At 42.6% G+C, this 13,762-nt stretch overlaps 1 protein-coding gene across 1 annotated transcript in view; it reads left to right on the top strand.

Moving 5' to 3' along the window:
- LOC108264651 (spectrin beta chain, non-erythrocytic 4) overlaps positions 1–13,762 on the top strand; it is a 100,709-nt gene that overhangs the window by 74,551 nt on the left and 12,396 nt on the right. Inside the window, exons 25-32 of the mRNA XM_047155032.2 lie at positions 4,800–5,045; positions 5,262–5,396; positions 5,506–5,750; positions 6,778–6,916; positions 9,658–9,742; positions 9,971–10,167; positions 11,280–11,983; positions 12,347–12,407. Of these exons, the coding sequence (XP_047010988.1) occupies positions 4,800–5,045; positions 5,262–5,396; positions 5,506–5,750; positions 6,778–6,916; positions 9,658–9,742; positions 9,971–10,167; positions 11,280–11,983; positions 12,347–12,407 (1,812 nt within the window). The remainder of the gene's footprint in view (positions 1–4,799; positions 5,046–5,261; positions 5,397–5,505; positions 5,751–6,777; positions 6,917–9,657; positions 9,743–9,970; positions 10,168–11,279; positions 11,984–12,346; positions 12,408–13,762) is intronic.

A 13,762-nucleotide genomic window follows, 5' to 3' on the forward strand; every position in this document is an offset into this window, starting at 1 on the left:
GTCGTAAATGCTCACAGCTGAGGGCGATTCAGACACACGTGAAAATCCCAGCCAATGACAGAACAGGGAGGAGACATGACAGAAACATAAACAAACACACGTGTCCAAATGTCACTCCTGTCAATAACGGAAAAGCAGGTGCTCGCGCAGTCGCGCTTAGAGCACGCTGCTTCAAAGGGAAATCGTGACAGAAACACACACACACATACCCCCCCCCCCCCCCCCCCCCCAAGGGCACATCCATCTCTATTGGCAGCCCCGGCCCCCTGGGCAGAATGTCCCAAGCAGAGCCTGGAGACCACACGGCGTTCTTGGTGAAACAAAAAAGCAGAGCGACGTACACAGCAGAGCAGGAAAGCAGAGTGACGTCCTCGGTGGAGCAGGGAAGCAGAGCGACGTCCTCGGCAGAGCATGAAAGCACAGCGACGACCACAGCTGGGCAAGCAGGCTGACTGAAATCCTCGGCGGAGCATGAAAGCGGAGCGACGACCACAGCCGGGCAGGCAGGCTGAGCAACGACCACAGCCGGGCAGGCGGGCTGAGCAACGACCACAGCCGGGCAGACAGGCTGGGCGAAGTCCTCGGCGGAGCATGAAGGCAGAGCGACGGCCTCAGCGGAGCAGGAAAGCAGAGTGACGTCCACAGCCGGGCAGGCAGGCTGAGTGAAATCTTCGGCGAGCATGAAGGCAGAGCAACGTCCTCGGCCGAACAGGGAAACAGAGCGCTGTACTCAGCAGAGCAGGGAACCAGGGCAACGTCCTCGTCGGAACATGAAAGCGGAGCGACGTCCCCGGCTGAACAGGTAGGCAGAGCGACAACCACAGCTGGGCAGACAGGCTGAGCGAAGTCCTCGGCGGAGCATGAAGGGAGAGCGACGTCCTCGGCAGAGCAGGAAAGCAGAGCGACGTCCTCGGCTGAACAGGGAAACAGAGCGCTGTACTCAGCAGAGCAGGGAAGCAGGGTGACGACCTCGTCAGAGCATGAAAGTGGAGCGACGTCCCTGGCTGAACTGGAAGGCAGAGCGACGTCCCCTGTAAGGCCAGGGAGAGGAGCGTGGGTCTCCGTGAGGCCAGGGAGAGGAGCGTGGGTCTCCGTGAGGCCAGGGAGAGGAGCGTAGCTCTCCTCGAAGCAGGAGGGGGGAACGATGTTTGCCATGGAGCAGGAAGGCTGACGTCCACAGCTGAACAGGGAGGCTGGGCGACGTCCACGGCTGACCAGGGAGGCTGAGCGACATCCACGGCTGACCAGGGAGGCTGAGCGATGTCCACGGCTGAACAGGCAGGCTGAGCGACGTCCACGGCTGAACAGGCAGGCTGAGCGACGACCTCAGCTGAACAGGGAGGCTGAGGCTCTGAGGTCACCAGATGAACCTTGGGCATGGGCGGAGCTTGGGTGGCCGTGTCAGCAGACTGGGGCATGAACAGAACTTGGCTGTGCATGTCAGCAGACTCTGGCGTGAGCAGAACTTGGCTGTGCGTGTCAGCAGACTCGGGCGTGAGCAGAACTTGGGCGGCCGTGTCGGTAGACTCGGGCGTGAGCAGAACTTGGGCGGCCGTGTCGGTAGACTCGGGCGTGAGCAGAACTTGGCTGTGCGTGTCGGCAGACTCGGGCGTGAGCAGAACTGGGCTGTGCCTGTCGGCAGACTCGGGCGTGAGCAGAACTGGGCTGTGCGTGCGTGTTGGCAGACCTGGGCGTGAGCAGAACTTGGTTGTGCGTGTAGGCAGACTCGGGCGTGAGCAGAACTTGGCTGTGCGTGTCGGCAGACTCGGGCTTTGGCAGAACTTGGCTGTGTGTGTCAGCAGACTTGGGCTTTGGCAGAACTTGGCTGTGCGTGTCGGCAGACTCGGGCTTTGGCAGAACTTGGGTGGTCGTGTCGGTAGTCGTGGGCGTGGGCTGAACTTGGGCGACCGGGTCGGTAGACTTGGGCGTGGGCTGAACTTGGGCGACCGGGTCGGTAGACTCGGGCTTGAGCAGAACGTGGTCGGCCGTGTCGTTAGACTTGGGCGTGAGCAGAACTTGGTCGACCGTATCAGTAGACTTGGGTGTGACATCAGGAACTTGAGACTTAACTTGGATTTCAGAGACTGGAGACTTGACTTGGACCTCAGGGACTTGAGACTTGGCTTGGATTTCAGTAACTTGAAACTTGACTTGGACTTGGATCTCAGGAACTTGAGACTTGACTTGGATTTCAGAGACTGGAGACTTGACTTGGACCTCAGGGACTTGAGACTTGGCTTGGATTTCAGTAACTTGAAACTTGACTTGGATTTCAGAGACTGGAGACTTGACTTGGATTTCAGGGACTTGAGACTTGACTTGGACTTGGACCTCAGGGACTTGAGACTTGACTTGGACCTCAGGGACTTGGTTGTCCGTGTTAACATCAACTTGGTGGCTCATCCGCTCATAATGCATGTGGAATGGAAGATCAGCACTGTTCGCCATATTAACTCCCTTCAACAGCTCATCCAAGTTGTAGCTCTGCCCTGGTTCTCCCAACTCCCTCAGAAACAGGTCCAAGAACTGCCTACTGTCCTCCAGTACCCAGGGTCTCATGGCTGCTACTCGCTGTGCCCACTTGCGAGATGGGCCAAAAAATCGGGACATCATGAACTGAATCCATTGTTTCTCCCTTGGCTTCGGGTCAAACAGGCTGGAGAAGTAACTCTGGCAGTCAATCATAAAATAGTCCGGATAACCAAAGAAGCCATCATACCGATCGGGAAGGTCCATGAAAGTCCATTGTGAGAACTGCATAGAATCCAAGGCGGGGATGATTGGCGTGGACCTCCGGGTTCTGCGTCCTCTCTGTTCTCGTGCTGCATCCATGATGGGCGGAATATTCTGTCACGTATCGTGACGTAACGGAGATAAGGTAGGATGCAATCGCAGTAAGAACAGTTTTATTTAAGAGAGAGACAGGCAGACAAATCCAAAACGTGATCCACAAACATAATCCAGTAACATGCAAGGTTCAGGCGATCGGCAAACAGGCATAAAGGGGCGAGGCAGGAACCAAGGTCGCGGTCACGGAAATACAGGGTCGAGAAACAAAACAAGAAACATGAACTATAGCACGGGACTGGTAGCGGAGAAACCAGTGTGAACTAAACAAACGAACCTAAACATGAAACATGACATGGACTATGACTATGATTCTAAACATGAAACATGAACTATGACTATCTATCGTAAGGACACTAAACTAAGCTACTATAATATTCCGCGTTGTGTGCTGGGAGGCGCGCCGTATATAAGCGGACATGATCAGTGTCGTAAATGCTCACAGCTGAGGGCGATTCAGACACACGGGAAAATCCCAGCCAATGACAGAACAGGGAGGAGACATGACAGAAACATAAACAAACACACGTGTCCAAATGTCACTACTGTCAACAACGGAAAAGCAGGTGCTCGCGCAGTCGCACTTAGAGCACGCTGCTTCAAGGGGAAATCGTGACAACAGGCTTTTGTTTATAATTGGTATAACCTAACGCTGCATAATATGAACAAATATCATACTGTATATAGTTCCATATTAATAATAATATTAAGAACTAATATATAGTTCCATATTATGATCTCCAAGCCTTAAAAATGCTTAAAAGCCTTAAAAAGCTTTTGGAATGTTTAATCCATGGGTGTAAATTGCTGACAGACTATATTATTTGACCTTGGCTGCCATATTGGTGCTCCTTCTCTGTGTGGGGAGCACTTATTTCTAGGCAGTATGCACATTCAGTTGCCTGCTTAGGATATACTACAATATATCCATAGCCTGGTGCCCTTCTGAATTATTGTGATGTGCTGACTGGAGGCTTATAATACTGCAGGTACAGTAAATGAATGATCACTAGTGCATCCCTTTATGCATTATTTATATTTCCTATTCCCTGGCTCTCACGTTCATGATTCTATCAGATACTGTCTATAATTTCTTAAGCCCTATTAAGACTAGATTATTTTTTACAAAGGGGGCAGGGGTAATGTAATTATCACTGAATTTCAATCACATCCAAATCCAACATGTCGGTTTCTGACTGTATGTTCCTGTGCCTAGAAAGATTGTGCCACCTACTACAAAGGACCTAGAAGTAACCTCAGATTATATAGATCCATATTCATATACATACACAATATGGCCAAATGTGTGTGGACATCTGACCATCCCATCCATATGTGGGCATTCAAATCCATGGGCTCTTCTAAGCAGCTGACTGAGGAACTGAAAATAAAGCACATTGATGCCTACAAAACAGAGGTTGGCTATTAAAAGATATCAAAGCACTTCCAGCTTACAATGTCCGAAGTGTTAATAACATATAGCAGTTAAGGGGAACTTTGGAAGTCAAGGCAATGTCTGGAAGAGCAAGAAAACCTCCAGATAGAACTGCCCATATGTTGGCCAGAAAGGCCAATCTCCAAAGCAAAACCTCCATATGACACTAAAGACCTCCAAGAACTGACCCGGGAGTGGTGGTGCCAATTCTGCCACTCTGTAGCATTGGACAAACAAGATCTGCATGGAAGAGTCATCAGAAGGAAACGTTACCTGTGACATCATTACAAAAGTCAATGTCTGAAATATGCAAAATAACATCTAGATAAGCCAGAGGCATTTTGGAAACAAATACTGTGGACTAATGAAGTAAAAATGGAACTCATTTGCATACAGAATGTATATCATAAGAGCGAAGGCTGATATTTAAAAATGATAAATTGAGCCCTATAACAAAGTTGAATGGCCTTCATTGTAATATTCTTTATAATGACACCCATTTGAATCTTTTGTCCAGATCCTGCAGGAAAAGTTCACTGAGTTTGCCTCAGAGACAGGAAGTGTGGGTCAGGAGCGAGTAATGGCTGTTAATCAAATGGTGGATGAGTTGATCGATTACGGCCATGCAGACGCTGCCATCATTGCTGAGTGGAAGGACGGAGTGAATGAATCATGGGCTGAACTGATGGAACTGATGGAAACTAGAGCACAAATGCTTTCTGCGTCACACCAGCTTCACAAATTCTTTTCTGACTGCAGAGAGGTGAGACACTCGTGTCCCAATGTTCATTTAGTTAGATAGCTAGTTAGCAGTGTTATCAGAGATAAATGTGTTCGGAAATTGTTAGAAGGTGTTCTCATACAGTAGTTGTATTTAACATAAACATGGCTAACTAAACACAGCTGGTTAAAATGTTAATGCTAGTTATGGATAAACAATGGAAACAGAATTTGTGTATATACTTTGTGTGTGTTACAGGTGATAACACAGATAGCCGAAAAACACAGGAGATTACCGGAAGTGCGAGAGCGCCAGGATGGCACAACAAACACTAGCTCACTTCAGAGACTCATGAACACATTTGAACAGGATATCCAGCTATTGGTCGGGCAGGTGAGTCCAAGAATTGTTTTTCATCAGTTTTAGAGAACGCAGTGGATGAAATGTAAAATGCCGCCCCACTGTACTCTCTAACAACTATGTGTGTGTTTGTTTTCCTTAGGTGAGACAGTTACAGGAAAATGCCGCTCAGCTCCGTACTGTTTACGCAGGGGAGAAGGCAGAGGCCATTGCCATGCAGGAATATGAAGTGATGCAAGCATGGAAGGAGCTGATCATGTCCTGCGAGGAATGCCGTGTGCAGATTACCACAGCATCAGATAAACTGCGATTTTTCAGCGTGGTGCGTGATCAGTTGATGTGGATGGAAAGCATCATCTGCCAGATAGGAACGGGAGAGAAACCCAGGTGCAGCATGCAAATACATATATACATACATGCATACAGTATGTAAAGTAAAATAATAAAGGATAGTAATAAAAGATAGGTCTAATCAGCAAGAATGTGCTTTTCTATGCCTAAAGGTAAATAAAATTTTTTGCATAAATTGCGTTTTGTTCATTTTTTTCCTTCTAACTGTATTACAACCTTAAGGTAAATGTAATTTAAATGAATGGTTTGGTGGAAAAATTATGCAGACAATGTCCAGCTTATATCAAACTTGCTGATGTGGTTTAGGACACAGACATTCTGTAATCTATAAACATTAACATTTCTTTACTGTGTACCAAAGCACTGTAATGTTAAGGAGCTGCCATCTTGGACAACCAGATTTACTTTTCTCTTTAGAGCAGTTTGGTTTTACTCCATCCCCTAAACACAGTCTTGTACTGAAAATGTTGGAAGTAAAGCAGTCAATATGGATTATCCCTTCTATTTTACACAATTTTCTAGTTAGAAAATATATTTTTTTACAAGATTGTTTAACAATATCGCTTGAAGTAAATGTATATGTTTTTGGTCATGTTAAGGTGTATGTATGGAAAACATTTTTGATGAGACTTCCTTTACTTTTTAGCTATATTAGCCTTGTTGCTTCAACTAAAGACTAAATAACCAAATGTGAAAAACCAGAACCTGCAGATATTACAATACAGTCATTTAGATATGATTAATAAAGGTTATCCATTCTCAAAAATATATATATTTTTTTTAAAAATCACAAAATAATAGAACACCTAAACTGATAAAACAATGTGAGGAAATAAGGCTGGGAAGGACAATGTATTAGGACAGCTAACAATTATCTTAATTTAATTGAAAGCATACAATAGGCTCCCTTTACAAAAATATGAGAATAAAAAAAGGAGCTGTATTTTTGTCCAAGTCTGAATTTCATGATTTCACTGTGCTGAAGTCCCAAAATAGCTCCTGTCTGTGTGTTTCTTTCTTTCTCTCTGTTCTCATAGCTCTAATTATCTGCTGCTGTTTTTAGGGATGTTTCCTCTGTCGAGGTGCTCATGAACTACCATCAGAGCCTGAAGAGCGAAGTGGAAGCACGAAATAAGAGCATGGTGCAGTGTATCGAGATGGGAAAGATGCTGCTGGCTGCAAGAAACCCAGCAGCAGAGGAGGTAAAGGATAACGTTTAGAACATTATAATGAGCCATTTTATCATGGGACATTTAATTCTGAATTTGAGTAATGAGTCTTAACAGGCTTAACAAGTATCACTATGGTACCATTCATTCCAAACACTCTGTTTCAACCCACTTAATTATCTTACCTACACCACACAGGTGTGCACACAGGTGTTTGTTTGAGGTACTGCTCCCATTTAACTTTATCATGAAAAGCAGTGCACACAATCCCTGCTTGAGTTATGGGTAGGGTTATGTTAATAAGAAATATTAGCTAATGAAATATTATACAGTGATGCTTGAAAGTTTGAGTTAGAGTTTTCTATAAATATATATGCATAAATATGACCTAAAACAATAAGTCCTAAAAGTAGACAAAGAGAATTCAGTTAAACAATGAGATAAAAATATTATACTTGGTCATTTATTTATTGAGGAAAATGACACTATTACATAATTGTGAGTGGCAATAGTATGTGAACCTTTGCTTTCAGTATCTGGTGTGACCCCCATGTGCAGCAACTAAACGTTTCTATTTAGATCAGATGTAGATTTAGATTCTGTTTATAACTTTCCCTGTTGATCAGTCCTGCACATCGGCTTGAAGGAATTTTAGCCCATTCTTCAGTACAGAACAGCTTCAACTATGCGATGTTCGTGGGTTTCCTCACATGAACTGCTTACATCAGGTCTTTCCAGAACATTTGTAGTGGATTAAGGTCAATTATTATTCTTTAACCATTCTTTGGTATAACGACTTGTGTGCTTAGGGTCATTGTCTTGCTGCATGAACTACTTTCTCTTAAGATTCAGTTTATGAACAGATGTCCTGATATTTTCCTTTAAAATTTGCTGGTATAATTCAGAATTCATTGTTCCATCAATGATGGCAAGCCATCCTGGCCCAGATGCAGCAAAACAGGCCCAAACCATGATACTACCACCACAGTGTTTCACAGAAAGGACAAGTTTCTTATGCTGGAATGCAGTTGTTTTTTTTTTCTTTCACCAAAAATAACTTCTAATTTAAACCAAAAATTCTATTTTGGTCTCATCCATCCACAAAACACATTTCCATTCCTTCTGGCTTGTCCATGTCATCATTAGCAAACTTCAAGCAATGTTATTTTTGGAGAGCAGTGGCTTTCTTCTAGCAACCCTGCCATGCACACCATTGTTGTTCAGTGTTCTCCTGATGGTGGACTCATGAACATTAGCCAATGCGAGAGAGACATTTAGTTGCTTAAAACCCTGGGTTACCTTTGTGACTTCGTGGACTATTACACGTCTTGTTCTTGAAGTGATCTTTGTTGGTTGACCACGCCTGTGAAGGGTAATAATGGTCTTGAAGTTCCTCCATTTTTACACAATCTGTCTGACTGTGGATTGGTGGAGTCCAAACTCTTTAGAGATGGTTTTGTAACCTTTTCCAGCCTCATGAGAATCAACAACTCTTTTTCTGAGGTCCTCAGAAATCTCCTTTGTTCATGCCATGATACACTTCTACAAGCATGTGTTGTGAAGATCAGACTCTGATAGATCCCTGTTCTTTAAATAAAACAGAGCAGTCACTCACACCTGATTGTCATCCCATTGATTAAAAACACCTGACTCTATTTTCACTTTCAAATTAATTGCTAATTCTAGAGGTTCACATACTTTTTCCACTCACAGATCCTGTATGTATTATTGGATCATTTTCCTCAAGAAATACAGTGGGGGAAATAAGTATTGAACGCATCAACATTTTTTTTAGTAAATATATATCCTATGAGATTATTCACATGAATTTTTTTACCAGACATCAGTATTAACTCAAGAAATCCACACATATAAGGAATTCACAACATTAAAGTCCATAAATAAAGTTAAGTGTAATAAAGTGGAATGACACAGGAAAAAGATCTTAAGATGTTTCTTGTGTGACACCTTGGTAATGAAAAGCCTATTTATAGACCATCAATTTACTAACCCAGCTTATTTTAATTTGCACAAATAGGGGGTATAATTACTTATGAATTTCAGCTGGTTCATTGCTTTACCTTGCCTTGGAGAACAGCTTATTCTTAGCGTGTTCAATACGTTTTACCTGTGTCATTCCACTTTTACACATAACTTTATTTATGGATTTTAATGTTGTGAATTCTTTATAGTTCTGTATTTCTTCAATTAATACTGATGTCTGAAAATTTCATGTGAATAGCCTCATTGGAAATATTTTTACTCAAAAAATTGTTGACGTGTTCAATACTTATTTCCCCCACTGTAAATGACCAAGTATAATATTTTTGTGTCATTTGTTTAATTGGGTTATCTTTAGCTAATTTTAGGACTCTGATGATGTTTAAGTCATATTTATGCAGATATATATAGAAAACTCTTTCAAGCACCACTGTAGGCTTCACTGATATGATGAGCAGTATCTGGAAGTGAAAAACATCAATATATATATAATAACAAACTGCTTACAATGTAAAACAAGTCAAAAATATGTTCATAACATGAGCTGTCAAACAGCAGCAGATTAACAGTTAAACTGTCTGGATATTAAGTGATGTAAATTTTCACTCAATCAGCAAGTTTGAATCCAAACGATCCTACAGTTATAGTTTTATTTCTTCACTGAACAGATTTTTATTGTGTGATTCTACCAATCCTTAAAATTGAGCAATTTCATCAGCCTAATGACATGTCAGTCTGGTCCTAATTTGAGGTGTATTGGTCATGTGTTTCAGATTAAAGAGAAACTGGAGAAAGTTCTGGCAAAACAGAGAGAGCTCACAGAGAAATGGGATAAACACTGGGAGGAACTACAGCACAGTGAGTCATTACACCATGGAGTAATAATATCAGTAAATCCTTGAATAGTATGCATAAATAAACATATTAGAAGAATTCATTCTTTATCTTAACTGCTCTGCCATTCATTCTTTTTTTACTTTATTTACTTGTTTCTCTCCCCTCAACTCCCCCTACCTCTCTCTGTCTCTGCCACTACCACTTCCCTGTCTTTGTGCTTCTGTCTCTCTGTTTCGTCCCTGGTCTCAGTGTTAGAAGTTCATCAGTTTGCTCAGGAGGCAGTAGTCGCTGAGTCCTGGCTTTCATCTCAGGAGGCATTCCTGGTCAGTCAGGAACTCGGTGACAGCGTAGACGAAGTAGAGCAGCTCATTCGCCGACACGAGGCCTTCAGGAAAGCAGCTGCAACCTGGGAGGAGAGATTCAGCTCATTGCGCCGCCTCACTACGGTGAGCTCAAACAAAGCCAGCACAATGACAATGCATACATAATGAATAGCTACCAATACCAGTCGATTTTATTACAAATTCTTCAGGTGTCTCCTAGTAAGCTGAAGATGAAAAGGAATTTCAGCTTTCATCATGACAGTGACCCAAAGCATACATCCAAATCAACAAAGAAATGGCTTAACTAAAAGAAGATCAGTGTTTCTGAATGTCCTAACCAGAGCCCAGACCTCAATCCGACTAAAACTCTGTGGGGTGACCTGAAGTGGGCTGTGCACAGGAGATGTATTTACAATTTGACAGATCTGGAATGTTTTTGCAAGAAAGAGTGGAAATATATTGCCATGTTATGATGTGCCACGCTGATAGACTCACCCAAAAAGACTGCATTGTGTAATAAATAATCAAAAGGTACTCGAACATAGTATTAGTTTAGGGGTGTGCAAACTTATGCAGCGAGGTTATTGTTAGTTTTTTCTTTCTTTTTTTCCCCATTAAAAAATTTCTGATTGTTTTTCACTTTAATTGTATACTTTGCAATTGCAGATTAAAGTTGGGTAAAGATCTGACATGATTTATCTTAGTGTCATTCTTTTACTTCACAAAAACCTGCAACTTTTATATTCATTGTACTCACTGACTTGCTTACTTTACTCACTTACTTACATACATGCCTAGTTCATTACTATTACCATTTTTAAAGTAAATGATATTAGGTATTATATGAGCTATGGGGATGGCATGGGTAGTGTTGCCATGTCACAGCTCCATGGTCTCTGGTTTGATTCTGAGCTGGGGTTACAGTCTATGCAGAGTCCTCACAGTGTCCGGTTTCCTCCCATCTCCCAAAATCATGCAGGCAGTTGATTTGGCTACTCTAAATTGCCCCCATGAATAGATGAGTTAGTACAAAATCATACACACAAAATTAATTAATATAAAAAATCATGGATACCTACATAATCTAGGTTGCTTCCTCAATACTGTAACTTGGGCGGGCTTTTCAAGCGTCCTTTTTTGAGGGTCCCTCCTTGCTTAGCACATGAGCATGGATCTTGCAGTTTCTAATAATTAAGCACATAACAGCGTTAAGATCTCATCTCTCTCTCATGCAGGTGGAGAAGATGAAGGCAGAGCAAAGTAAGCTGCCTCCAACCCCTTTGCTGGGTCGTAAGGTTTTTCTGGACCCTCAGGATTCATCTCCAGCACGTAGCAGCCCTTCATCACTTCACAAACAGACCATTTATGAACAGGGTGACTATTGGGGTGAGCGAAACATGGCTCAGCCATCTCCACCACCTGGATCTCGGAGACTTGGCTCCACAGTCTCAAACTACACACCAATTGTTAGTGGATCAGCCACATCCCAAATCCAGGAGGCAAGAAACACTGGTGTCCTGGGGATTGCTGCAGGTCTTGGAATGCCCATAGAACGTAAAACCACTCCTATAAAACCAATGCGCGAAACAGTACGCCCCCAAATAGATGTGAATGTAATGGCAGAGGTAGTGCTTCAGGAGCCGGGATGCAGTGGAGGCAGTCGCTCTGAAATGCAGGTGGAACAGCAACGTCCTCATGTGAAGGACTTGCATATGGAACGTCAGCTTTCTAATGAACAGCTGATTCAGGCGAGGAGAGATGAGCTTCCACAGGAAGTATGGAGGGAAAGGGCAGAGAGAGAGAGGAGACTAGAGAGACAGACGTCCAGCGAACAGGAAGTACACGAAACTCGGAGAAAAGAGAGACATCGACTTGAGAGACAAGAAAGCAGCGAACATGAGACTGGCAGAGAACCATCAGATAAACGATCAGGAGGAGGGTGAGACAGCAGAGTATTACATTTCCATATCAACACAGTTGCTCATCTTATTGGTCAGCGTTTTAATTGTAAATGAACCTTGGCAGTATCTGATTTCAGCAGCGGCAACATACATTCCTTTTAGCTCACTGTGCATACATTTGTTCTTTCACACTAGCTTCCTAGTTTCTCTGCTTATAAACACAACTGTGCTGATTATAGCTCTTTTATTCTTGTATGAATATAAAGAAGTAGCCAGCTTGATAACCAATTAAGTAAAGTGCTGTTTTATGAAGCAGATTTCTTAATGGTACAATAACCCTCTGTGGTGTTAAACTTTAGTTAATTAGTTCGTCAATTTATTAATTTGTTAATTCATTGCAGAGAGAAACGGTCTACCTTAGCTGACATTGTGGAACAGCTTCAAGAGAGAGAAGCTGCACAGGTGAATTCACAACCTCTCATTATGTTTCATGTTTTAGCATTTGTCTTTATACTGTACACATATTGGCACTCAATGTATGAGCAAAGAAGACTATGAAAATTTGTCTTTATTGTTTAACCTTTTGATCTTTTGTTAAACTACATTCACAAAAATATTCTGTACTCATGGATATCAATTGCAAACAAAACACAGGTTTATCAAATATATATATATATCTTTGTTAAATATTGGCACCCTTTTGGTCAATACTCCTATAATGTCTGATGAGGTTGGAGAATACATGGCAAGGGATCTGAGACCATTCCTCCATACAGAATCTCTCCAGATCCTTCACATTTCGAGGTCCACGCTGGTGGACACTGCTCTTCAGTTCACCCCATAGCTTTTCTATGGGTTTCAAGTCAGGGGACGGGGATGGCCATGGCAGGATCTTGTTTTTGTGGTCATTAAACCATTTTTGTGTTCATTTTTGATGTATGTTTTGCATCATTTTACTACTGCAAGATCCAACCATGGCCCGTTTTTAAGCTTTCTGGCAGAGGCAATCAGGTTTTTATTTAAAATCTGTTGATATTTGATTGAGTCCATGATGCCATGTATCCTAACAAAATGTCCAGGTCCTCTGGCAGAAAAACAGACCCAAAACATTAAAGAGCCACCAACATATTTAACCGTGGGCATGAGGTACTTTTCCATATGGCTACCTCTATGTGTGCCAAAACCGCCTCTGGTGTTTACTGCCAAAAAGCTCTATTTTGGTTTCATCTGACCATAGAACCCGATCCCATTTGAAGTTCCAGTAGTGTCTGGCAAACTGAAGATGCTTGAGTTTGTTTTTGGATGAGAGTAGAGGCTTTTTTCTTGAAACCCTTCCAAACAACTTGTGGTGATGTAGGTGACTTCAGATTGTAGTTTTGGAGACTTTCTGACCCCAAGATGCAACTAACTTCTACAATTCTCCAGCTGTGATCCTTGGAGATTTTTCGGCCACTCGATCCATCCTTTTCACAGTGCATTGATACAATATAGACACACATCCAATTCCAGGTTTATTCATAACATTTCCAGTTGACTGGAACTTCTTAACTATTGCCCTGATGGTAGAAATGGCCATTTTCTATACTTGTTATTTTCTTATAGCCACTTCCCATTTTGTGAAGCTCAACAACCTTTTGCCGCACATCACAGCTATATTACTTGGTCTATCCCATTGTTATGAATGACAGGAAATTTGGCCTATGTGTTACCTCATATTTATACCCTTGTCAAACAGGAAGTCATGCTCGAACAATTTCCTGTTACTAGTCAACCAGGTGTACAAAAAATGTTAAATATCAATTGGAATATACTTTTTT

The sequence above is a fragment of the Ictalurus punctatus genome, chromosome 4 (genome assembly GCF_001660625.3).
Source record: "Ictalurus punctatus breed USDA103 chromosome 4, Coco_2.0, whole genome shotgun sequence".
Taxonomy (NCBI): Eukaryota; Metazoa; Chordata; class Actinopteri; order Siluriformes; family Ictaluridae; genus Ictalurus; species Ictalurus punctatus.